Below are 27,529 nucleotides of genomic sequence, written 5' to 3' on the forward strand. Positions count from 1 at the left end.
TTTTCTGGCTGATTGCCCACTTTTATTATCCAAAATCTTTTGTAACTAAAATTCACTAAATCTTCTTTTGAAGTGTAAATATATCCTGCTACAATAGACAGATATTTATAAAATTATAATTGACTTTTGCCCCAAATGTAAAAAAAAAAAAGCAAGATTCTAATAATAAAACAGCGATGAAAGAAACAGAATTGTGTTTAAAATATCGTTATTATAAATCAATGTCTGACAAAAATCCATAGTGCCAAGTCTACAATTTTACAATGTGTGGTACAGAATACTGTTGGTCTATACTTAACATTTATTGGTTCTATGGGTATAATCAGTTCATGCAGTCTACAGTAATCAATCAGACCCTATTTGCTCTTTGGAATGACAGCAATCCCCAACTACCAACTGCTGCCAAATGATAAGACGACCTGGGCTTAGACTGTATAGAACTTTATTGTCGACAAAAAGTTATTGATCAGAAAAATATTTGTGCACCCAGAATTCAGAAGGTTGCATACACACCAGTTCAAATAGTATTTTTAAAGATCACACCCTGTGAATATTTCTTAAACAGATTTACACCTGTGTGAGGACCTATCACGAGAATGAATGATCACATGCATGCACTAAACAAACAAGTATTAATAGTAGCTTACCACATTTCAATACAAATTTACAACCCTTCAGTAATGTGAGTCACTTCAGTGATCGTTTTGTTTTTCCCAAGTGATATATATATAAATGTCTTCAATTTATACTTTGAAGTCTGTACATTGAACAGTTGGCCATTAGCTATGTCCACACATCTTCAAGCATGATATGCTTCTAAGTCCTGACAAAGTCAACTAGCTGTTGACAATTTAATTTGTACTCCTTTTGTACTCCTGAGGACTTGGTCTTTAAAAAACTGCATTGCTGGCTAGCAGAAATTGTACATTCAATAAATTGAAGCATGTGTCAAAAGTTTTTACTAAATATACAGAAATCTGATGTTTAAAGTTCTTAAGCAAAACGTGTATGACAATCAAAACAATACAAAAATCTCATGTGCATTTAGTATCACAGAATTATGACCAAGCCTATGTTTGTACTGTATCAGCAATCATTGTGCACTTGAAAGAATCAGTACTATTATATGGATTTGCATAAGTACAGTATTATCTGATCATTGCTTGCTCGGTCTCATGGAGACTTTTATTTTAAAACTATTTCTTCACACAGTTACACTGCCTTTAAGCACCATTATATTCCATCTTACTGATACAGCATTTTTAATCACAGTGCATGGTCGTCTAATCACAGTTCTTTTATAAATTTTTGAGTACAGGATGATGACAGTTGTGGTGTATAATTTCTTAAGTTAGCTTTTGATGTCTCTTTGCATAATTATAAAAATGAATTATTTTTAAAAGCATTTTCTTCATTAGGCAGACTCCAATGTGAAATATTTAGCACAGTTCTTAAGTAGACGACTAACAGCATTTTGCAAAAGGGTATGCAAATGTCATTGAGGTTTTGACAAATTCATGTGCGGGTGTGGCAAGGGGAAAATCTATCAACTTTCCATTTTGCTTTGCTTTTAAATGATTTAAAGTCCTATTTGCTCGAGGATGTTGATGGTTTGCGATCCTGATCTACTTTACTGCTGTTTGTGTATTAATGTCAATTTCTCAAGCAGAGAATAAATAAAATTAATGCCTAATGTAAGAAAATTCAGGGTGGCACACCAAAGCGCAGCCTATCTCCAACCACTGTAACCACAAGCCAGACCAATCCACTTGCTTAATCTGTGGGACAAAATGTATGCAAATAATCCAAGAACACTGGAGGACTTGAAGGAAAATACTTAGAGTGAAATTCGGAGAATTTGTATGCATTCCACGTATCCAGTGTATGGTGTGCTATGCGCAAACCTACACTAACATCACTTTCAGCACCCTCTATAACCAGCAAATACAGAGCTTTGCATTTATATTTGTTTTCCTGTACGGAGTCCAAAATGCATCTCTACATTGGCTGAGGAGATGGGCTGGTTTTTCATGCACCATTCTTCATTGTTATATGCATGAACCATTGGAATACTACCCACTGAATCATCAAACTAACATCAACTTGTCAAATATTACTGTACAATGGCACATATTACTGACACAGTATAACAAAATACTCAAAAGACAAGTCTACAAAACAGAACACCCAGTGGAGTGAAGATGGCAACATTAGGGTTGTTAGGTTGTGTAGAATTACAGGAAGTTAATCTATACAGCATTGTCATTAACATATTGACAAAAAGACAATATGGCCAAACACCACAACTGCAAGAATCAAGTTGGCAAGATTAACTTCCTGGAGAAAAACCAACCATGTTCCAATATTTCATTACCAACGACAGAAAAATATAAATCTTTTAATAACCCATGTAGCTACATAACAAGAAACATCTGAGCTACAAGCAAGACCAGGTTCATGAGATTCCAAACTTCTGTAAATCATCTAGTTGAATTATAATGGTTGTGTGTGTGTTTATAGTGTGTACATATATACACACAATACACCTCTATCAGGGCAGCTGGCTAAAATGCTCCAAAAGGCAGCAGCACAGTGCTCCGCAAAAAGGGCTGCAAGGCTTCACACAAGAAAAAGTTATTACATTTTCTGCAGCTTCCAATATATTCATGTCAGGAAAAAACTCCTGACATTTAACTTGTATGTTTCTTTCTTTAATTTTGAATATAACCTGATAACCACACAATATCGCCAATGATGGCTTCCTCACAATAACATGATCTTCTCTCTGGCTTTAACTCCCTCGTGAGCCAAGCGTGACAGAACTGACTGATAGATGTCACGGGTCAGTGGAGTTACTACACCTTTCCTTTGAATTTCACCTGTGACAGAAAAACATGACGTTCTTCAATGACAAAAATGTCTATATTCTGTTTGTAGTAATACAACTGGTCCAATACTTGATACCAACTATTAACAAAACAACAGAACCTAACACATACAGATGATCAACACCAAGATTGAATCTAGCAATAAATTTATATGGTAGCACAGAGAAGAAATATATAAAAGACATAGACTATACAGTATACAACACTAAGCTAAATTTGGCATGCATGAGGGATGTTCCACTTCTGCAACGACAAGTATTTTGCACACTTTCAGTGAGTGCAGACCATGCAGACTTGATAGAGTGCTTCTTCAGTGTGTTTCCACATTCCTTTCATTATTTTTCCCCTCCTCCCAGGATGGAGAGGATGAGTAAGTCGATGCATGTTCCCCCAAGTGACTTTGGGGCTGTTGACAGTTTGCAGGATCTGAAAGAAACTTATGGTGGTGATGCTCCCTCTATCTGTTACAGACTTGTTTCAGCAATTTGGCAGTGGTCATTTCAGCTGTGATGACAAACATCATGAACCAAGGCCTAGGATGTCAAGAGACTCAGACAACGTCGACAAAGTTCGTGAATTCCTAAAGTATTTTGCAGCTATGGTCACAGTTCGCCTCAAAAGTCAGTAGCTCCATCATGACAACACTCCTCCCCATGCAGCCAATGTATCATTGGAGGTTCTTGCGCAATCAGGTGTCAAGGTTTTGAAGCCTCTCCCCTACTCACCAGACATTGCCCCATGCAATTTTTTGCTGTTCCCAAAGCTAAAGAACCTGTGTGGAGTGAGGGAACAGCTGAAATTGATGCCAAAATTGGCATTTCTGGAATTTTTCAAAAATTTATCAATAGGCCTGAAAAATGTGTTGCAATAGATGGTAACGATGATGAAACCGTACAAATCCTCCAGGTTCATTTTACTGCCAAGTCCAGGTGGACGTGGAACTTCCCTCATACACACATATTCAAACAGAAACATGCACATATATTTACCATCGAGTATCATTTTGGTGGCAATGGCTGTGGGAAGGCCCACTGTTTTAGCCATGGCTGAAAAGCCATTGATGTCCCCATAGGATACTAAGTCAATGCTGCGTTCCTCCTGCTGTCCATCTGGCCAAAGAACACCCACCTGGTGCCGCATCAGAATCATGTCACGTTCATCTGGACCTGTATCATACAACCATATACACACATATAAATATACTTGGTGCTGTGTCAGGCTCATGTCCCATTCACCTGGACCTGTCTCATACAACCACATGCACACATACACAGCTGGTGCTATCAGGCTCATGTCCATTCATCTGGATCTGTCTCATACAACATATACATGTGGTGCTGTGTCAGGATCGTAGTAAGCTCATCTGTCTCATGCACACACAAAAGCCTCTCAAGCTGAATACATCATTACCATTGCCTCCTACAGAAATTGTATATACTCAATGAAAAAGATTGTGTTCATTGCTTCAGAGATTAATTTTCTAAGGTGTCTGACATACTCAGAGCTTTCAACTCCTGAAACCTAGTGTAAGGTGGCCTACCTTGGGCCAGAGTCACTTTTTCATAAATTCGTGCTAACACCCTACAGCTCAGAAGGTTTAGTATCACTAATGTATGCTAACAAAAAAATGTGCAGTGTACTGGTCTAGGAGTACAAGTTTACGCATGATTTACACTGTATAGCTTAATGCTGTGCTGACTATACTTCAAGCTCTAATGTGACGTCAATATTATTTCTAATGATTGGGATTGAGCATAAGATAGTTTCCAAAAATCTGAATGAATGTCCCACCCCCTACTTCTGTTTTCAAGATACACACCTGCAAACGTCACCATGCACAAAAAGGTCCAGTGTTGTAAACTTAGTACGTTAATACACCTAATTAATATAAACTTCCAGCTCCCTTTATGACTAAAGCCCTGATATCAAGGGGAGGTGGGGATATTCATCCAGATTTGAGATATAGTATTGCATAATCCGTTCCTGTGTATACACTTGTAGAATGGACATTAATATCTATTATCAAAAGAGTCATTGCACAGTCAGGGGTAAAAATTATTCTAACATGTAACTATACTTATGAAAATTTTTTCACAGAACATCACCATTAGTTTTTAGATGATTACTGCATGTAGATAATGCCATCGCTAAATGATGCTATAACACTATTTACATCATTAAGCTAAAGGTTACAGCTACGTTCGAATCTTTTCTGAGCCTGAGGACTAAAATCACACGTTTGCTCCTTTGTTACTGGTATTTTTCTCTTCGCCAGGAAAAATGATTAGAAAAGAAGTAACTCTACAGAAATTAATTCAGCTTTTGAATACAGTTGTTCCTTTTCATGAGTAACTGTTACTTAGTACTTTAAATACTGTGGTTCCTTTCCTTGATCAATTAAATTGTTAGCGTTTCAATACAGTAGCTTCTTTCCTTGGACTATTAAATTATTATTTAATACCAAAACAAACATTCAAAATTGTCAGAAACCCCTTTGTGACCATCACCAACAGTTATACATTCTGTTATGAATAGTTTCAGCAAAGGCTCCAGGCACCATGCCAGTAATGGCTTTAGGCATCTGCACTGGGCAGGGGAGAGGATATGTTAAAGACTATCACATGGTAAGCAGCCTGATAAAAATGCATTTTCTCAAAACTTATCATTTGCAGAATTAAGCACATCATGCAGAGCAACAGCAAAAAAGACAATTTTCAAACTCATTGAACCTTTGCACTGACAGAACTGTTTCTGCTTCTGAGAGTGAGCTGAAACTTCTAACACATACTCCTATATATTTCTCATTCCTAGTCCACATACAATTTATTTTTCATTCCTAGCTAGTGAACAGCTCACCATATGATAGACGCTTGGCCAAGTAGTTGGACAGTGTATCAATTGGCGTTTCACGCTTGTCAATTGGATCATCACTCACCAGACCAAGACTAAAAAAGGAAGGTAGAGCTATGTTTATCATGCACTCAAACATTAAGCATCAAAGCCAACTTTTGAAAATTAGAACACATTAAAAAATAAGGTGATAGGCTATTTTAAAACTATATTTTTTACAAAAGGATTTAGCACAGTGACAAGTGCAAGCAACTGTTCTAGTCTGAACAGTTTCAATCTTTCTATAATGATGTGAGAAGTGAACTTTGGTTACTGATACAGAACAAAGAATCCAGACATTCAAGTCCAAGTGCCTGAGGAAAATGCTTCAGATTTTGGTACACAAAACCAACAAGCACATGAAGTTGCCTTGGTGAGTCCACAAGAAGACCTTTAGCTAACAGTAAAACAATACAAGCTTTTCTGGTTTGGCCATGTGACCCACCACAAGACTCTAAGACTGTCCTGCAGTATACCTTTTAGGGAGATGACAGAGGAAGAACAGACTGGCACGCATAGACTGAATCATCATCTGTACTGTCTATAGACAGGCTTAATAATAGTAAAGCATTTCTACAGCTAATTTCATTGCTGACCATAAGCTAAAAGTACTTTCAGAAAAGGTGAGTTTTAAGCCCAGACTTGACTGTCTTTACCCTATTTGTTTGTACCAGTATCCTCATATCTCAACTCACTTGACAATGGTCTCTAGCTTCTCCTTATTGCCACCAAGCTTTTCATGAATCAGGTCCAGAAGCGAGTCTGTCAAAATGTCAGGTGACTTGCCAAAGCCTTGGCACAAGAATCCTTTCTGCAATCAGTGGAAATCTCAGCACACATTATATGACAATACACACAGCCATAGTACAATGCTAAAATATGGACTGTTAAAGGGGTTGCCTCTCACTTCAGCAGATTTTTTTTAAACCACGATGGAAATGGAATCCAATAAAAATAAAAATAAAAGCAATCTTTTCTTCTCACATATTCCATTAGACAATGCCATCAGTAATTTTAAACATAATGAAGGCTGTTCAAAATCTTAGCACTGAGGCAGTATATTGTATGTGAAAAGATGGCTAAAAATGATGCAAAACCACTTGTCTGGAGTGAGCAGAATTCAGTCAGTACAATTTGAAATGAGTGGCTCAATGGAAAGAGAACATGCTGGTGGGTGGTGCCCTGAGCTGACATCATACAAAGAAGCATATAGCAGTGCTTTGCGAAAAAATGTAGCCTCAATATATTTGGACTGAAATTAAGAGTCTCTTCTCAGCTGGCATTGTATATTTTGACTAAAATCAGTTCCTTCTCTGCTGCTATTGTATATTTTGACTGAAAATACAGCATTCAATGTCAAAGCAGCGAGCCTTGTAAACAGATGTCCCATGCAGAGAACAGTGTGCCTGAGACAAGATCTAATTAATAAAGATGTTTATAGAGGTATATAACTATATATACCCACACAAATAGATATGCATACCCAGCTTATCTCAGGACCACTAGGGTGAAGACTGGGATGTGGATCTGTGTTCAGAAAACCCAGTGCCAAAAGTCCCTTTGCTGCAGTGCTGAAACCCTACATAAACACACCAAAGGAAGTCTATATAAGTGCAGATTTATCGTTCTCACTGTCTTTACACTGTGTAAGTATCACAGTGAGTTGTATATAATAAACAGTATATGCCATTTTGTATTAGATTAGTGCTAATACCACGAGACTTGTTAAGTGCATTCATTCCATGACAAAGTTCAAGTCCCTGTTAATAATAATAAAAGTTTGTGCACTTTTTTTGCATAGCATCACAACCAAGATAACAGTATCTGTGCTGACCAGTAATAATAAAAGGAACATTTGAACATTAGGTAACAGACAATGGAATATAAGATACATATCGACACATTGAACTACATAAAGATGAAGTACAAGAGTAGAATGCAATGCAAGGGATAAGGGGGGGGGGGATTTGGTGTTTTACGCCGTGTCAGCAACTGAGGCTATATTACGGCAAGCAGCCAGCCCTGTAAACAGATGTCACGTGCAGAGAAAGAACAGCGTGCCCGAGACGAGAAATGAACTCTGGGCAGCCAACCTTCACTGTATTGGTGACAGGCGCTAACAGCGCTAACCGTTGCGCCACCGGGCCGCTCAATGCAAGGGATAAAGGTATAAAGGGATGTAGTGACGGTAAACAGTGTAGAGATGGTGCACATGTCCAACAGCATTGCCAGTTAAGAATAGTAATTCAGGAACAGTACTTTGTCAACAGATATGTTTTCAGAGTTCAAGGTTTCAGGGAGGAGTGTGGACAGACAAGATTTCAGTAAAAAAGTTGGGGAAGGAGCCTTCAAAGAATCCATAGCATACAGTTGAGAGCTTGTTGTCTATTCTAGCTTGAATTGGTAGCCAATGAAGAGAGTGAAGAAGGGGTGTGACATTCAGATTTGTGAGTCCAGAAATCAAGACGAGCAGCTGAGTTCTGGACTTTCTGAAGACTGTGAATGAGGTACTGTGGACAGCCAGCAAGAAGTGAGTTGCAGTAGTCTAGTTTAGACACAACAAATGAGCTAATGAGAATTTTGGTGGTTTTAAGTTGGACAAGGTATGGCAAATGGAGCTGATCTTCCAGAGTTCACAGTATGCAGCAAAACAGAAACATGAGAAACATGTTCATCAAGAGACATGTCAGCAGACATTATGTAACATTATGAATTATGACATTATGAATGTTTCAAACAAACAACAATGTATCTTTACTCCTAACTGTGTGTTAGATGTCTGTATGAGTATGTATGCCTGCCCTTGTGAGCAAAAGAAAAATTTCTGTCTTGGTCTCCTCGACAGACAATAAAGTCTGATTTGATTTGATTTGATTTGATTTAACCTAAGTTATGAAAGGAACATCGGTATCACCAGAGACCCAAACAGAGACAAGCAGTATAGCTCTCCTCTTTGAGAAAATCAGAGCTGCTGTTTTATCTTTGCAGGTCATTCATAGTCTAATGTCAGAAATACAATCTTGGATGCTCTGGATAGCAGTGTATGACTGAGAATTAGAACAGCTGGTATACAGCTGAGTGTCATCAGCAAAGGATTGATGGAATATCGAGTTTGAATTAAAGCAGCTAGTGGTTTGGTATACATGATGAAAAGAATGGGATCAACTACCGAAACTTGGGGACTCCTGAGCAAATACATTCTGGTGGAGACATGCAGCCATCATTAAATATAAGATAGTTCTGGTTTTTATTTCAAAGCCATCATATGACTGCATTCATTTATCTTTCTGATATTTATGTACACATATGACAATGTGCGATATATATATACACAAACATACACATTTACATGCATGCACACATAAATCACATACATGCACACAACAGGTACATGTAATACAGGGTGAGAAAGCTTGCAGCAGTGACTGACTTTATAGCGAATTGTGCCCCTCAAAACTGTTGAAGCAGATGTGATGTTGTAGGCTGCAGCATAATGTGTGGAGTCGCGGTTAGGATAGCCCTCAAGGTTAAAGCCAGGCAAAAATCGCAGTTCTTCTGTCGCATCAAGTAGCCCTCCATTTCCTGAAATCTCTACCACCTGAAAGTTGACAGTCAACATTTCTTACAGATTTCTTTTTTCAAATGACTGCATGCAAGCACACACACACACAGATACTCTTTCTCCCTCACCTGTCCATCTTGGAGATACCGTGCTGAGCTGAGGCAGTTCATCAACACTCCCTTTGGAAACCAGCTGTATGAGATGTATCAGGTGCATTAGATGTATCAGGTGTATCAGGTATGTCAGATGTATCAGGTGAAGCAGATGCACCAAAATGTGAAAAGAGATTACAAGTATACAAACAAAACTCTAAATTTTGAAACATGATTAACATAGTTTTTTATATAAACAAAATTGTCATTAGATTAATAGAATGACTTCAGCTCAACAAATCAGAAAACAGTGTCCTTCATGTATTAAATCAAAGTTTTAAAAATGTAATTCTTGTTTTGATATTTAGAGCAACTTAAGCACTACATTAATGATCTTGAATTTTCAGCATGAAGAACAAACTGCTGCACCAGAGCGGCCAATTTACTGGTACTCATAGACTTGTACCTATGATGAGAGTCTGTGGTATTAAAGAATTAAATATCTTCTACCAGGACTTATAGCGAATTGGAGAGTCTATGGTAGTACAGAATTAAGCATCTCCCACCTGAACTTATAGCGAAGTGGAGAGTCTGAGTGCTCAGGTGCTGGCAGTCCTCCACACCAAGAAACATAGGAAGTAATCTAAGGATATAAACCAAGGCACATTAAGCAACCTGTTGAAAAACAAGGTCTAATGCTATGTAAAACATTCAAGACATAAGCATACATAAAGTAATATGCTTCAAAGTGATATAGTGACAGGCATCAAGAACAAAATGAACAGCAAAATGTCGTATGTGGTAAATTTACCAGCCAGTTAGAGCATACCATCATGATGTTTAGTGTGGTCTGCTTGCTTTTGTGATTTGAAAGTACTAACAAAAATAAGTTTTCTGAGCTCCATTTTAAACAACACATTTTTCTACAGAGTGATAAAGGTTACCTTATTTAAAATTCACAAATATCCTAACCATGTATCTTGTATACAGTCACCAAGCCTTTTCTTTCATTATAAAACCAGGGATAAAGCTTTATTCTAAATAAAATAATTTAAGAAATGCTCTCTAACATGACCGTAGTTCATGCTTATCTTTCGTGTGAGTTTATTGTAAGCAGTAGATGGTAGCTTTACATCAAGCTCCATCAGAGTAATTGTCTGCAGAATTGAGTGTTAAAACTCTGGTTGTAAATTCAGTAACATGGTGGACACAAGGACCCAGTGTGATTCAAGATTATGCAATCAAAGGACACATTATAGCAGCAGTTCTCAACCTTTTACTTGTGACGCCCCCCCTGACGAACACCGGTACGTCCGCGCGCCCCCCCTTAGCCAGCTAGGTTGGTGGAGGAGGGGGGGAGCCTTAGCTAACCTCAAAAGCCTCGTCGAGGAAATCAATACAATTCAACAACGGAAGAACAAAGTTCATATCTGCAAGAAGTATAACTGTTAATGAAATTTTACTAAAGCAAATTCTACGGTGCTAATAAATATTATTTTATTGGACACTCTCTTTGATTAATGAAAAGGTTGAGCCTGCTTGCTGTTACATAGAGAAGCGAGCCTGGGTGCGATGTTCATACCGCTATTCGCAGCTCAGCCTCTGCGTCCACACGATTTCTGTATTGAGACTTCAGTGCTGCCAATGCTGAAAATCCTTGCTCACACATATACGAAGTTGAAAATGGCAGAAGAACTTTCATTGCTTTCTCAGAAAGGAGAGGATATTCACCGTTGATGCTAATCCAGAATTTTGGCACTGGTGTTGTTTGGAAGACCATTTTCAGGGATTGGTCACTCGAAAGGTCGATGAACTGCTCCTCTTCTTCCGTGGACAACCAGCTTGTGCTAGGATCAGCCAGAAATGGATTACGAATCCAATCGTATTTAGTCACATCAATTTCAGCGAAGTAATGCTGAAACCTTTCTTGTAGTCCGTTTAGATGGGCAATAATTACTTTCTTCACCTGATCAAGATTCAAGTTGTCAGCCTTGCACTTACACAAGCACGGAAACATATCAAAAATATTTTCCTGGCGTATCTTTTGCATCCACAACGAAATTTTTCGGACGAAAGCATTCATCTTGTCAGTTGTTTGTAATATGGTGGTGTCTTTCCCTTGCAGAGAAGTATTCACAACGTTCAGCTTCTCAAATATGTCCGATAAATATGCCATTAGCAGCAGCCATCGGACGTTCTTGAGCCCCCACCCCACACTGTCTGGTCATGGCCTTCTGTCAGGGACCTAGAGTACTAGGACTGAGCACGTGCGAGGGCGAAAGGGTGTGAATGATGGACGTTTCCTGAATGCCTGCCTTTTAGATGTTTAAAAAAGAGAGAGAGAGGTGTGACTGGAGAGGGAGAGGGGAGTCAGAGGTGAGAGATTGGGGGAGAGAGAGGGCAAAAGGCGAGAGGAGGGAGATTGGAGGCTTAATTGTTGAGAGGGGGATTGTGTTTTGAGTTTTGGAAGTGAGAAGTCACTGCATGCCGTGACGGTGTACTTGAATAGGGAGAAGAGATTTGGAGTTTGAGCCCCCTCACCACTCGGTTACACAATATAAACTAATTTCACTAATACCGGTATAAGAAACTTTTAAAAAAGGACCACCTTCGCGACCCCCTTGTAGGCACGTCGCGCCCCCACCCCCCAGGTTGAGAACCGCTGCATTATAGTGTCTTCTTAACCTATCACAACTCAGCTAAACATTTTGGCTGACGTACCCCAAAGTATTGTTTCAATATTTGGTTAATTTACTGTGCTCCAATGAGAAACCGTCACTGCAGTTTTCTCCATTACACTACTTCCTGCTCTTTGCTCTTAATTTGAATCTCAATATAATATCCTGAGACATGGGTGCTATTGAAACATTTCTTGGTCTCTCTTCAAATCTGCCAAGGTTGTGATTTCAACAGCCAATATCAGTCTCTCACCAGCCAATCTGATCACAGCTGTGACAAACATGTAATAAGCTCAACAAGATGAGAACAGTAAGGAACAGTAATTAACACATATGCCTACATTTATCTTCACATACAAGTATGCACACACATTCATAGAGCCCCTCCCCCTCCCACACACACACCATTATGGTCTACAGTCTCACCTTGCCCCCCAAGCGATGAACTTCATCAAAGCACTGCATAGCTAACATGTGGTCAATGCCAGGATCAACCCCAACTTCATTCAAAATGGTAACACCCCGCTCTTTAGCACTGAATGATGCAAGACAAAGGCACATACCTCAGGTCATTCCATCTTGAAGTACATGTCATGTGAACTGTCTCAAAATGCATTACGATTTGTGACACACAAAATAAAAATAGGTGTATAACAATACTTGAGTACAAATGGCAGTAAAAACAAATCAGCAAAAAACAAACTGAAAGAGTACATGACCTAATGGATACAAAACAACTAAATCACACTAAATCGCAACAAGTACCATACTCTTTAAATTACAAAATGCTTTAAAACGATAGAAAATTGTTTAAATTAGTTATAATGTGTTTAAATTGTGTATAATGATTTAAAATATTTCATAAAAGGAAAATAGTTTGGCATCGAACTTGGCATGTTATGGTGAGAAATAGTTGGCATGAAAACAGGAACTATTTGACAGTGGTCATTGTCTTCACCTGCTATGTAGCTTGGCAAGCTGGGGAGAGACATAGCTTGCGGTGACCATGTTGACGCCATGTTTGATGCACAGTTCAGCCACACTGGCATGAAGGGAGTAAGGCAGCAAGCTATAACACACACATGTAGAAAATATGAATGTACGTCTAAAAGTACATACACACAAATATAAACATGTATATATTTAGCAGGAGTGCTTGTTTGGGGTGTGTACTGCTGACAGTGCTTGCTTTGTTCCCTCCACACCCTTCTCTTCCCTTGATTTGGCCAGCCACGCCACGCCAGTGAGATGACTGACCCCAAAACATGTGACACAGCACCCAAGTTTTGGTGTATAAATAGCAGGAAAACTGCAGTGCCTGCACCATGTTCACTACAGTGCAATGAGGTCCTTCCTTCCCTTTTTTATTATTTCGAGTATGGGAGAAGTACCACTGCACCATGTAGATGTTCTGGTCTGGTGTCAAATGGCTCACAAATCTCAAAATACTCTTTCCCCTATTTTCAGCGCGGAAAAGCACCATTGCACTGTGTAGGTGTTCTGGTCTGCTGACTGTGGCTCATGCATCTCATAGTTTCCCCTATCTTGAGTGCAGGAGAAAGTACCACTGCACCATAAAGGTGTTTTGATCTGCGACAAATGGCCCATGCATCTCAAAATTCCTCTCTTTTAATCCTTTCGAGTGCAGGAAAGGTACAACTGCACCAAGTAAGTGTTCTGGTCTGCTGTCAAGTGCTACATCACCACTTCCTTTCCTTGTGTCACAGCAACGCGCAGGGGGAAGGTATTGCCATTGTTGTTTGTGATCAATTGCTGCCACACACCACCTTCACAAACAGCTTTCCCTTCAACCATATATCCTTTGAGCTTGCACAGCTGTCAATGAGGTCTGATCAGTCACGTCAGCATTTTATTCCTCTACTGGCTGCCACCAACCAGAATCAACCCAAGGACCCACTTTTTATCGAGGTTTCCTTGAGCATGCCACAGCTTGAAAGGATAGTTTCCAATTGTTGATGACTTTAACCTTCATTTCGACACACCAACACAATTCTACGAATCAAAGGTGCTCGATATTATTGGAGTATTTAATCTAGCCCAGGCTGTCTCGGAACCCACTCACTCGGGGTCATACTGTGGACTGGGTAGTCTACAGAGAGGGAGATTGTCTTCTTAACACTTTCACTCCGCGTTGAACGTGGTAGATTGACAGCCTGCCGCTCACTTGTCTCCACGTTGAACTACCCCATGTGATGCATTATTGTAATCTCTCTGTGCGTAAATAAATGAAAACGTAAGCGAGGCCAGTACTGGAACCTTTATTAGTTGTTCAACTACAGATTACTTCCCTTTAAATGATGAAAAAGTCCACCAGTCAGGTATTTTGTTATTTTTGAAAGTAAGTAAAGATTCTGTGTTTAAGCCCCATCTTAAATTCGTTTACTGGTTACTCAATTCAACATGATTTGTACTCAAACAACTGAAAATAAGACACATCTTTTCCAAAATACAATTTCACTGTGACCCTGTTCTGACCATGAGCCTGCATAACGTATGTAATTTATTTAGTGTACGAATGGGTGTATGTTGTAGAAGTGAGTCTGTTAAATGCAAATATGGGTGCATGGGTGTTAATGATTTAGTCTATGTTTGATTTATGCAAAGTGCTATAATCAAATCTTTGGAAAGGCGCTATGCAAATCTTCATCATTATTATGCATAAAACAATACATGTAAATACTCTAACACATATATAAGCATGAGCATAAAGCATACATCACAAATTAATGGCTGTCTCTTGTCTCTCATACATATATGCTCTCTGCTTCTGTGTGTGAATTATTGTTTTCTTACCTAATGACAATGTTATATTTTGGTATCATGCGATCCAGATCATCATAACTGCGCTGGACATCCATCATGGTTCGCTCCACGTTGGGGCCAACCGGGTCGATTGCATCCAGCTCTTCTCGCAGCTGAGATACTGGAAGGATAGTAAATCAAATGACCCATTGGGTCTTGATGATTCAGCTCTTTAAAATGGCAATAAGAAATTTTTTTTTAAAATCCGATGACAAATTTGACAAAACAGGTTTAGATTGGTATTGCAAAAAAATTTACCTGTCATACAGGTAGTACAAAACACAGTAAATATGTGCAAACTCCATGTGTTGCATATCTGTCAATCAATTTGACTGTAAAAAAATTGTTTCCAAAACACACGGGCAGTTGCATACATATGCATGCATACCTACACAAACATGTACAAACACACGCAAACACAGAAGCTCTATAATTACCAACATTGATGTAGGTTTTGCTGTCCTGAGCTAGGTAACTAATGACTGGTTTGGACACATATCCAGCGCCAAGAATAAGCACCCGTCTGTCAGCACTGCCCATGGCTGCCTTGTGTGCTGACCTGTTTACAGAAACACATGGTCTTAAGTCAAACAAGTGGTAGAGTCCTACTTGACCAAGACCCACTAATCTCTCTCTTTCTCAGACTTACACACACACAGGGTCATAAGGAGCACCGTGAGAAAACAGCGTTTTTAGGGTGAGCTGCTGTATATCATTGGAATCAATATTCTCTTCCTAACTCACATTACCTGTGAAGGGCTTGTGCTAAAAATAGTTTCAAAGCTATTTTTAACTTATCCAGGTCATCCTTTTTCGAAATGTTCACAGCTATTGGCTTACATCCTAGTTCCCAGTAAAAATTTTGAAACAACATGATTTGACTGGTTTATAATCATAACAATGAGCAAAATGGCTGACATTTGTTTATTCATTCCAACTCAGTTGCAACTGAGGCACAGTTTGTTGAATATCATCTGATTTATGAGTGAGAAGAATAAATCTTGATGTCAGAAACAGTCTCAGAAGCTGCAAAAGCAAAATGTAGTGACTACACAGTGAAATAAAATGAGTGTTGGAAATACCAAGTGCCAAAATGACATCACAATGATGTGTAAGTAATGACCATTCCTGACAATTTAACAAAATTCTGATAGTAAAATCTTTTATGTTTGAACATTCATTGTTTTCAAAGATTTTGATTATAATACTAAAATCCAGTGATGCAACAGATTGTAAATTTATAGTCCTGGCATGCTAGGATAGAGTTAAATTACACAGGATGTCAGATGTACAAGGGTCATACAAAAAGTTCTAAGCCTCACCCAGAAGTTGCAGAAACAAGACAGTTTTTCACAATTTTTCTATATAGTCCCCCTTGACATCTTTGCCAAGAAAAAAATTTGCCAATGAAAGCATCAAAAACTGAAATTTACTGATTTTAGTTCATCTTGATCCAACATGGGGCACTTTAAAGAACCTTAACCTTAAGCTAACCCTAATCCAACCTAACCTTTAAACTAACACCAGCAGTAACTACAATCCTAACCTCTAACAATAACCCATACACATACATGCTTGCTCACAAACACACACATACAGACAGTTTGCAGGTGTCTGGTTATTTTTTAAGTGATAGCCTGGCTTATTGTTATTTACACAACACTGACTGGAAGCACATCCTCAGAGAATTATACTGAAATTCGACTTTAAAAATGTAGCATGAACTCACTTAGTTTTATGACGCATCTCACTGATGTACTGAAAATTTGGTGTCAGTCTTCCATTGGAAGCTATCACAGCCTAGAAAATAAACAAAATAAATAAACAAAACATAAATAAATATAAAAATTAAAAACTAATCAAGGGCTATAAGAATAAAGAAACTTGATGGTTACTAAAACATCACCAGTAACCATTATAGCCATTAACATTAACCAAGCTCAGGAACATGAATTAACAATGATGTCAGTCTTCAGTGTTCATACATATGTACAAAGTTATTGGTTTAGCACTCCCTGTAGGAGATTCAGAATAACTTCTTAAGATTAGCGTCAAGGTTATATAACCAGGGTTGAACAGAATCACTAGAAGTCAAGGCTCCAGGATTAAATGGAGCCACTAGCAGCCAAGGCTAAGAAGCAACCAAAAAAAACAAACAAACAAAAAAACAAAAACCCAAGAATACAAACTATATATATAAAGCTATACACACAATGCTCTATATATACAAATACAAAATCCAACCCACATTTTTCACAACTGGATTGGCATCATACTGCTCAAATGGTTGAACAGCATCTGAACGCAGCTGTAGGCAAAACAAAAATGAAGCTATATGATATGACTAAGTGGTCTTTGTAGAGTTAATCTCTATACCCTGAATCCATCACACAGGACCTCCAACACAATACTAAAACAGCCTTCAGATGTGATTGGACCAAAAAGAAAAGTGAAAAGTGAGTGCATAATGTCAGGTGTAAAACAAATGCTCACCCCACAGAGATGTAGTACAGTTAGAACTTACAATGTAGATGAGCATAAAGCTACACATATATAGAGCAAAGTGTAAAATCTCTGAGACATAACAACACTAAGTGGTCACATACCATCTCTAGGATGTAATACAGTTAGAACCAACAAAGATAATGAGTGTAAAGCTACACATATGACAAAATGTAAAACAGGAGATGTTTTAGATATGCCAATGGAATCGTATACCATCTCTGGGATGTAAGGAAGGAGAAGGCTACCAAAGAAGTCAGTTGCTTCACGAGGAATTTGTGCTGGCATGTTGTCTATGGAGCAGATCAAAACACCATTGCCTGCAAAGCTATCAGAGAATGGTTAAAATGTGTCACTAAATGGAAACACACTTCATATGAAAGCTGCCAGACAAGGGGTAAAAGATGCCACTAAATATAAACAGTTCAAAAGCTACTAGATGATGAACACATCAAAGCTTCTAGACCATAGGTAAAAGATGTCAATAAATGTAGACACAGGTTTCCTTTAAATCACTCTCCTTTTGTTTTTGTTATTTTTAGATGAGTTTTATTTTTGTTTTCTATTTCAGGAGTATATAATTTAAAATAGGCATTTTTAAAAAGGCATGTAAATATCTAATATTAGTACAAAAAATGTTTTATTAGATATTCATATGCCTTGAAGATGTGTGAAGTACTCTGGTGTAAACTCTTAAAATCAGGAAGAAATAAAAACCATGTCATGCGTAAGATGTGCCTTATATGACCTTGTTTCTTTTGCTACTTTATTACACATGACTTATTCCTTGACCTCAAGCATTCACAATTTTTGGTTTTGCTTTTACTACTGCTGTAGCTACTTCACCAGTTCTGTTTAGCTTCACTTCACAATCTGCACACCACAGCACAAATCATCATGGTAACCACTGCACAAACCATCATGACAACCACAATGTGACTGCCAATTGTACTCACCTGCTGGTGTCCATATTCTGCTCAGCATCATATAAACAAAATGGCGAGTCAATAGTAGTGCACTCCCGCATAAATTCTATTGATCCTCCAGGATCAGCAGATATGTCACATATTGCCAGAAGACGGTGTGGGAGGTTTGGACATCCAGGGGAGGAAGGAATCCAAGGAGCATTTGTCGGGCGCAGGAGGACTTTTGCATCAGGAATAGAAATGAGACGGGGAGAGTTGGGTGCCCAGTAGATGCCATTTATGATGCATGATGCATAAGGTGCAATCTGCACATCAAAACAAAACTCACAGCTCTTCCAATGACTAAAAGAGCTTAAATGTCTTTACACACAGAAAAGGTGATACACATAACTCATCTTCTCCTAATATTCTTTTCATAAAGTTTTTCAAAGTGAAAGAAAATCTCAAAAATACATTCACAAATATATACATATTTCACCATCCCCTGAAAAAAAAGTTGCTTTTTTTTTTTTTTTAGGCCCTTCGCCCCTCCTGGGGCATAGGCCATTGACTACAGTCTTAACTGTTGTCGATGTTTTGGTAGCAAGGATTTGTTTTTACGGGGTGGGGGTGGGGGTGCTGGCCCCACGCAGGTGCTAGCAGCACTAACCGTTGCGCCACCGGGCCGCCTATCCCCTGATACTGTTTGCATAAAATTTATGAAGTTGCAAGAAAATCTAAAAAATATGTTTAAAATGTATACCACTATTTTTTTGAGTCTTGATAACAACACCTAAGACATAAAAAATAAGGTCTGAGTTCAAGTTTCTACCTTGTGACTAAATGTGGAAGCATAGCGATCAGGGTGAGCCTCAAACTCTTCTGCATTGAATTTTCCACCATCTTTACGAACATAATGATCGTCTCGACTGACAACACAAGCATAGACCTTGGTCATATCTGTAAAGTGAAACATTTATTTATGATTGAGCAAATCAGCAGTGAATGTACTCATCAAAATGATCCACACAAGCAGGTATATCATTAGGCTAGGATTCAATGGGAATTAGCTTTATGTTCAGACCATACATTCATATGAAAGTTAGAAATACAAGTATGAGAGTGATTGTTTCTTGCACAAGCTGTAAACTGCAGTCTGTAACATGCTGCAGTATAGCATTCTATGACATCTTATGCAACCTTACATAGAATGATTTGCTGTGTGGTGGAGGAGGAGAATGTCATGTGGTAACTGAACTCAACTGTGGTGCAATAAGGTACTGTGACATAATGTGATACCATGTCAGACTTAATGGAACCACAGCTAACGTATGTAGCGTGATACTAACAGACTCTCATGTCATGATTTATATATATATAGAGTACACTATGAGGTGTGGATAATGTATGCAGCATGATACTAACAGACTCTCATGTCATGATATATAGAGAGGACACTATGAGGTGTGGATAATATATACAGCACGATACTATCATGTGATATATATCGAGACACTATGAGTGTGATAATAACAGACTCCCATGTCATGATATGTATAGATAGCACACTATGAGGTGTGGTACTACACTATCAAGAGTGAAAATAATGGACTCCCATGTTGTAATATGTATATATAGCACACTATGAGGTGTGGCTCTACACTATTAAGTGCAGCAAGCTAGTGATGCAACTGTTCTATGGCTCTCAGGTATGTTCTCCACATTTGTTCATAAAATAAAGAAGAAACCAATGAAATGACTGCTGCTCTCGAAAAGAGTGGAGATAACTGTAATGACTGAGCAAGATTGTCCAAATCAGCTCTGGTAATGATGATTTTGACTGTTCAGTGATGATAATAGCTTATTCACAGCCAGTGATAATGAAAATGTTAATGATTGGACTGCTAAAAATGGTGGGCTGATAATTCACTGACTCACTTCCAAGTTTGACAATCTTGGGCAAGTACTCTGGCTCTATGTATTCATGAGGCAATTCCTGAAAGACCTCTTGAGCACCCTGAAAATACAATGTTCTTTACATTTCCTTTCTCCTCAATCAAAGAATTACACGACCACAAACTATTTACTACTGCCTGTCAACCAAACGGTGCTTACCCTGGTTGTCACCCGACTCAACAGTAAATGAATTTTTATATAGCACTGTATCCCAGAAACCTTAAAGTGCTTTACATGCATGAACACAGAGCACAACATCAAATACACACATAGGATGGAGAAAACCAAGGTAGGAGGAGACAACCACCGACTTCAAAACAGAAGCCTGGGCAATTTTTTCAATGAACACCTTATAACACACCTACTGTTTATGTGTGCTCACTACAGTTTTGTCATCAATTTACTGACACTATGGGTTCTCCTCCATAGTTTCCCTCCCCCCATTACCTGGTTTTTTTCCCAGCACTTCCTCTTACTCCTATCTCATCTCTACTTGCAATATAACTTGTAACCTATCCACTCTACTCATTACTTCTACTGTTTCACCTCTTCTCATAATTTTACTTTTCTATCTCACATGCATTCATTCACTAAAAATATTATTTTAGCCTGTCTCACTTCTTTTCACATTGCTAGCACTTATTTTATCTTTATCTATAATATTGTTTCCACCTGTATCACCTCTCCTCATAATAACAGTAGCACCTGTTTTACCTCTACTCACAATATTTTTTACATCTCACCTGCACTAGCAATACTACTAACATCCACCACCATATCACTGTAGAAATATTATGATTCTTTATTCTTTAGCATTTAAATTGTGCCTTTGTGTGTGTGTGTGTATAAATTATGTAACTATGCCCTCACCTATATCCACTGCTCAAGTGCAAGACAATCTTAGCATTTTTTTTTTGTATTTACATCATAGCTTTGTATTTTAAAACAATTACACCCTAAGAACTCATTGTCAGACATTTAGGTTTTAAGTATGCCATACCAAGCAGTCATGGAGAATTACAATTACCTGTTAATTAGAGCTCTTTAATTACCTGTGACACATTGCCAGAGCCCGTGAAGACAAAAGTCAGGGGCCCAATGGAGCGCGGCAGTCGACCTAGCGCAATTTCATAACCTGCATCCCGAACTGCCTGTCTGGCCATTTCTGAGTTTCGGTAGTTGTGGCTTGGCCCAATGTGCTGGAAAGATGACAATATTCATTAGTATTTGCATGAATGCATGCTATTGTGTGTCTCTCTCTCCAAATATGTATGTGTTGATGTGGTTGGGATATATTTGGGAGTGCTACATACCATGAAGGGAGTATGATGCCCAAGGGCTAGCAGGCGCAATCCCATACCATGCAGAATATTGATCATGCCAGCCACACCAGCATATTTGCCAAAGGCTACAACGCGTGCCCCTTCTGAGTTCACCATCTTCTCATAGTCCACCAGCCGTATGTTCTGCAACATTGTCATGAGTGTGCCTTTGCATACAGTATCCACTGAATCCATTGTCTACACACTAGCAACCTAATAAAACCAATCTCAGTCCTTTGCCTGACAATCCAGCCTGCTGAAGAACTTGTCCACAAATCAACAAACCTATCAAAGTCTTATCTGAAAATTAAAAGGCTTTCTGAACCCTTGTCTAATGATCAACAAGCTTACTGAAAACTTGCTTGATCATCAACATGGCCTCAAAGATTATTCCTGTACAGATTATAAGAGATGATGATAACAATAGTAAATAAGCTTTTATTTATGTGCACCATTAACTTGCTATAGTCTTAATTTGCTCCTGATAATGGGATACATAGAGAGCTGTAAGATCATGATGTACATCAAACAATATCCAACACTACCTTGCGATACCCATTGCACCAAAATAACTTTTCCACACTTCTTGGGCCTAAATTAGCTAGTAGTTATTGTAAATCAGTGCAACAATATAACACCCACCTTTTCTAAGATTGCATCTAGTAGAGGCATGTTGGCTTCCTGTGCTTTGATGGTGTGAGAGAAAAAGGCGTATGTTCGATCAGGCATCAAGTTATCAATGGGAACCTGCTTGACTCCTATCACTAGTGAGGCTTCTCCTATGTTTTCTTGGATGATTGCTCCAACATTTGAGTATTCCTTGGACAAACAAAACACCATGCATAACATGTAATTTGAACATGCATTAGAAAAGGATAAACCAAACGTGGGTAACCAATGATGGATGAAGATGATGATGAGAAAGACACAGAAATTGCTGAAAATCCTGACAACTCTACTGCAGAGTTGTTAAATAACAAAAAAGAAGATATTTCTGACTCAGCATTTTATTGCTTCACCAGGTTTACAGGGCCTCCTTAACTTGCTGTTAGGATTGTAAACCTGTCAATATTTACATAGATCAAGAAATCATAAAAGCTATGAACAGACACAGAAATGGATACAACCTAAATAGCGTGAAACCTATTACCACACAAGCTATAAACAGTCAAAACAGTATTGTGACCTTATCTCATTCTCTCCTCTATGCTATGGTACTGGTCTTCACTTCGGTTTTCTTTGATTGCTGTCATCATCTTCCTAATCTTACCATACTTCTGCTTTCAAGTGGGGTTTTTTTCACTTCAATCCTCTTTAGCTAAAGTAATTCAGAATGGTAATTCATGACAGCGCTGTTTCTCCTTCATTCACATTGTCTGATCCTAATCCAGCTTTGCAGTCCTAGGTTTGATGATTAAAAGGTCATAAACTATGTTTTGTCAAACAACATGAAGCAAAGAAAAAAAAAAAACTAAAGCAATAGTGATAGTAACTTCCAGCAGCATAACAAAAACAATGTGACCTTCCTTGGAAGAGTCTGCAGGGGGATAGGGGGAGAAATAGTCCCAAAAGGGAGAGTAATGCTAAGGCATTCTCTCGTGCTTGCTTTTACTAGAGAAAAGACAACAAAATATGCATACTTTACAATCTTATCCACAATTGTTTAAGTCACCTGAAGCACAAAGCATATTTTATTATCTCACTACGCATTGCACATTATCGAAACGCTGAATATTGTTAGCAGTTAGTAAAAGATGAGCCTGTGTATTGTTGTAAGAATAATAAATTCTCACTGAACTCTGATAGTGAAGGCTGCACAGTGTTAACAGCAGTGGTAGGTGTTAGAAGTAACACAAGGCTGTGTGCTGTTAAGTTTCTAGGGTTGTTTTGGTATACTACAAGATAAACAAACGTAATTAAAGCCAAACAGTAAAGGCAGATTACTGCTCACAGCAATTCTAACTCCTGTTAAAAATGTCAGGATATAAATAATGACAGCAGCTGCCACTAATTTTTTCTAGTCAATTTATTATTCAGTAATGTCTCTATTGTTACACTTTATTGTTGTTGTTAAGTAATAAGATGGTTGAGATAAATAATGACAGCAACTATCACTATTGTTTCCAATTAATTATTCGATAAATACTTTTATTATTGTTCTTGTTAAATAATAAGACACTTGGGATAATCTTGCACACAACAACAGTTTAAAAGCTATTTTAACAATTTCAGTGTGAACCCATCTATAAGGATAAGGTCGGTGGAGCAGGATTAAGCAAGACGAATGAGAGACAAATACCATGTTTATTGTAAAACATCTTTATCTGACTCTAACTCTAACCCATCTTTATCAACCCTAAACCCTGGAAAAAACCATGCTTATCCAAAAGCCTCTTTACCTGCATGCTGTATGCCCGTCTATCTGATGGCTGTACAATGACTTTGACCCCCTTTCTAACCAATTTCCGCACATGATAGGGGGCAAGTGGAGCTCGGCGCTCCCAAACATTGATTGTCTCTCTTCTGATTGCCATGATAGGCTGTTTGCCCTGTGGTAGTCTGCTGGCACTGAATGATGACAAGGCCCGCCATGTTGCCAGTGCTGTCCTCCATTGACCAGTCTGTGCCACCAACAACAGCATGGTAGTCAATGAATATCAGGGTCTTGTCAGATGACTGCTTTGTAACTGGACTGTATTCTGATGGCCTGATGGCCCTGTAAACAAATTCGGAAACAAGTTTGTGTTACAGTTCAGGCACAATCTATTTTATTTTATCAAGTCCCATCTTTAATAGCTTGTCCAATTATCACCACTCTGACAATACTAGTGTTTAGTAATAAGCATTGCTTAAACAGAATATTTACAGCTGAGGTATGTGGTCCTCAGTTTCACATCACAAACCCTGTATAAGTCAATAATCCTGGTTTATTTCAACAAGATTTATGCTGACTAAAGCGCACACATCACGATCAAAAGAAATAAGAGAACCAGACTTGCCTCCCCTGACATACATCTTACAAATACAAATAACTCTTCGGTTGGCTTGTGTTGCCCTACTCTCTGCGTCCTGCATCCAACACAAGAAATTTGACAGATGCTCCTTTTCCTTTTTAGGACCCACTATTTGTAACTCTCTGCCCATTTCTCTTTAGAACTGTGTCTACATTCAAAAACTTTCAAATCTGGGCTCAAAACTTGGCATAATGAAGCATACTGTTCTTTTCACTCCTCAGTTATCTTCATTCACTTAATTCCTGTTTCCCTGTCATCAATTTGGTCAGGCTTGTATTTTTTGGTTTGGTTAGTTGTCAGTTAGTTTGTAATCTTTCATTATCAATAAACTGAGTCTGAATCCATGTTTTCAAGGGAAACGTGCTCTACAAATTAATTTAAATATATTATATACATAAGACAGGCCATGGCTGTCAATATTTTACAAATACCACATATATAAGACTGACACTATCATACAAATATAATATATATAAAATTAGTCCATGGCCGTCAATATCTGATACATACCATGTATACATAAGACTGACATTATCTTACGAATACTATATTTGTAACTAGCCCATGACTGTCAATATCTTACACATACCATAAATATATATGACTGACATTATCTTATACATACTATATGTCAACATCTTACACATACCATATATACATAAGAATGACATTATCTTACAAATACCACATAGACCTTTTACTTGCCATGACATATTATCTTACAATAAATAAGTGCACGTGTGTGAAGGATGGTGAAGGGCTTGGCACTATGCAAATCCACACCGTTTATCCAGTCTTGCAAGAGTACTCCTGTTTATAGGATTTTGATAGAATTGTAAGAATTATGATTGATCCATGTAATTTGTCATGTAAGTGTAGGAGCATCTTTATTTTACTCATAATAAGATCCAATTATGGCTGGAAGAATTTGCACAATAAGTAAATCCCAGAAAAACAATGGCATATGTTATGTTGTGACATCCCCCACTAGTATGGTTCTCTTCTACCACTGCTTTTGTTGGGATTGTAATTTTCTTGAAATTTACTAAGTGTCATATGGCAACTACCCTAGCACACTGTAGGATAACACATACCTGTTTTCACAAAGACTACAGTTTTGTGAGTCACCAGGTAGGCAGTGATTTAAATGAGCAAGCTGCCAACAGTGACATCCACATGAGACCTTAAACCAGCCACCCTGGACACAAGCACAAAACATACAAGTCAATGTGGACTTTCCATTAACCTAAACCATTCAAACCTCAAATTATTAACAGACATCTAGTTCAGCAGTAACTTTGAGCCAGTTACATGCAGCTATAATTATGTGTTATACAACAAATGTGCACATATGGGTTTTATGCTATCTCACTGTCAATTAATAAATAGCATCAATAGCCCTTAGACACGATAGTGAGATTATTGCGATTATCTGGTTTAACAGTAAATGTGTTGAACAGAAAATAGAAATAAAAAAAGAGAATAAGAAGTAACAATTTCATTAGTTATATTGCATGTGTCTCTGTGTGCATGTATAACTCCATGGTCATTGGTGAAACTTAAAGGTGTGCATAAAAAATCTCATTCTGTAAAAAAATAAACACTGAACAGGATATGAGGTCTTGCTTTTGACATAACAGTATTTGAGGTCTTGCTATAGCAACATACCGTATGTGCAGTCATGCTTGCAACAGTGTATAGGAGGCCTTGTTTGCAACGTAACAAGTATATACAAGGCCTTGCCATCTTTGACCAGGTACATCTTAAAAACCACACTGAACTCTTGTATCGGAGTCAATGTGCCCTTTCGGGCTGTGTATGTGGCCTGTTATCAGTTTCATTTGTTGTCAAACAATCGACAGCAATGTCTGGAATGTCAAAACAGCCTAGGTCGGTCTCGCAACGCAAACTATAGGAATTGTTGACATACATCTGTTGCAAGAAGAATGGTACACGTGTATGGCAATGGAGCATCGGCCGTAGAGTGCACGTGCCCTCCCTCCCCTGAGCCTCCCACAACATGGCGACTGAAGGCATCATCATCACACCTCTGTCAGGAAGCCCTTCAATCCATCCCCAACCCCTAAAACTCACTGAAACTGCTGCAGGCTGTGCGTGCAGCGTCAACAATGGCGGCTAGTCTCTGGCGGGCACTGCCGCTACAGACATGATGGAACTTACCAAAGCAATAGTGTTTGAAAGTAGTGAGGCTTACCGCTGATGATGTGTGAACATCGGGTGCTGAGCGCGTGCAAGTGTCGTCTTCCTTCCTAACCCTGCAACAACCCCGAGGTCAGGCGTGTGACCAATCAGCGAGCAGCCTGAGGCCACTCCCTCCTGTGACCCAGTCTCTAGCGAGTTGTTGTTGTTTGTATCCCAGTATTTACTCAGCTGTTGTGAGTGTGTAGCTGCTATTAGTGACACAGTATTTAGCTGTTGTTGGTGTGTAGCTGTTGTTAGTGAGCCAGTATTCGGTGTGCTGCTGTACAACAAGATTCGGAACTGAAGCACGCAGTGCACGGCGACCTACTTCTGACCAATCAGATGCAAGCATTAGGTACACACCTCCAGAGCTGTTTATGTGCTTCGACTCCTTGAAACTTTCTTTGTCAATGTCTCATTATATTCCTGTGCGTGTCCTGTTTAGCACAGCATTAAGCCATTTCCGAAAACAAGGGGCAACTAGTTATTTTAATGCATGCTACTTGGCACAAACAAAAGAATATTTAGTGACACAATTTCTGGATAAGGGAGACGACTCGATCCTATATATATATAGGTAGAAGATCGAATTAATTTACAAAGTGGCATTGGACGAGGAACATGTGTTAACGACAGCCGCCATTTACTTAACAAATAGCACTCACACCAACACACACACATGTGAGCATGCCATGC

At 38.6% G+C, this 27,529-nt stretch overlaps 1 protein-coding gene across 3 annotated transcripts; it reads right to left on the minus strand.

Annotated features, from left to right (window-relative positions):
* Positions 1-27,094, minus strand: LOC112571884 (alpha-aminoadipic semialdehyde synthase, mitochondrial-like). Of its 3 annotated transcripts, XM_025251233.1 has the most exons (25): positions 26,847-27,094; positions 25,726-25,829; positions 25,355-25,441; positions 24,017-24,333; positions 22,260-22,436; positions 21,609-21,761; positions 21,348-21,494; positions 20,278-20,356; positions 19,172-19,299; positions 18,391-18,665; positions 17,651-17,762; positions 17,181-17,240; positions 16,662-16,732; positions 15,370-15,491; positions 14,924-15,053; positions 13,068-13,178; positions 12,536-12,644; positions 9,998-10,074; positions 9,468-9,531; positions 9,208-9,375; positions 7,261-7,356; positions 6,473-6,588; positions 5,745-5,833; positions 3,878-4,054; positions 1-2,879 (listed from the first exon to the last, which is right to left on the minus strand). In XM_025251233.1, exons 4-25 carry the CDS (start codon positions 24,257-24,259, stop codon positions 2,764-2,766), a joined length of 2,820 nt encoding a protein of 939 aa, XP_025107018.1. In that variant the 5' UTR covers positions 24,260-24,333; positions 25,355-25,441; positions 25,726-25,829; positions 26,847-27,094; the 3' UTR covers positions 1-2,763. The 3 variants fall into 3 exon arrangements, with proteins under 3 accessions (XP_025107018.1, XP_025107016.1, XP_025107017.1); XM_025251231.1 differs by lacking the exon at positions 25,355-25,441 and having other exon boundaries at positions 26,847-27,093; XM_025251232.1 differs by lacking the exons at positions 25,355-25,441; positions 26,847-27,094 and adding an exon at positions 26,300-26,319.
* Between the last annotated feature and the right edge of the window lie 435 nt (positions 27,095-27,529).

Source organism: Pomacea canaliculata, linkage group LG9 (genome assembly GCF_003073045.1).
Source record: "Pomacea canaliculata isolate SZHN2017 linkage group LG9, ASM307304v1, whole genome shotgun sequence".
Lineage (NCBI taxonomy): Eukaryota > Metazoa > Mollusca > Gastropoda > Architaenioglossa > Ampullariidae > Pomacea > Pomacea canaliculata.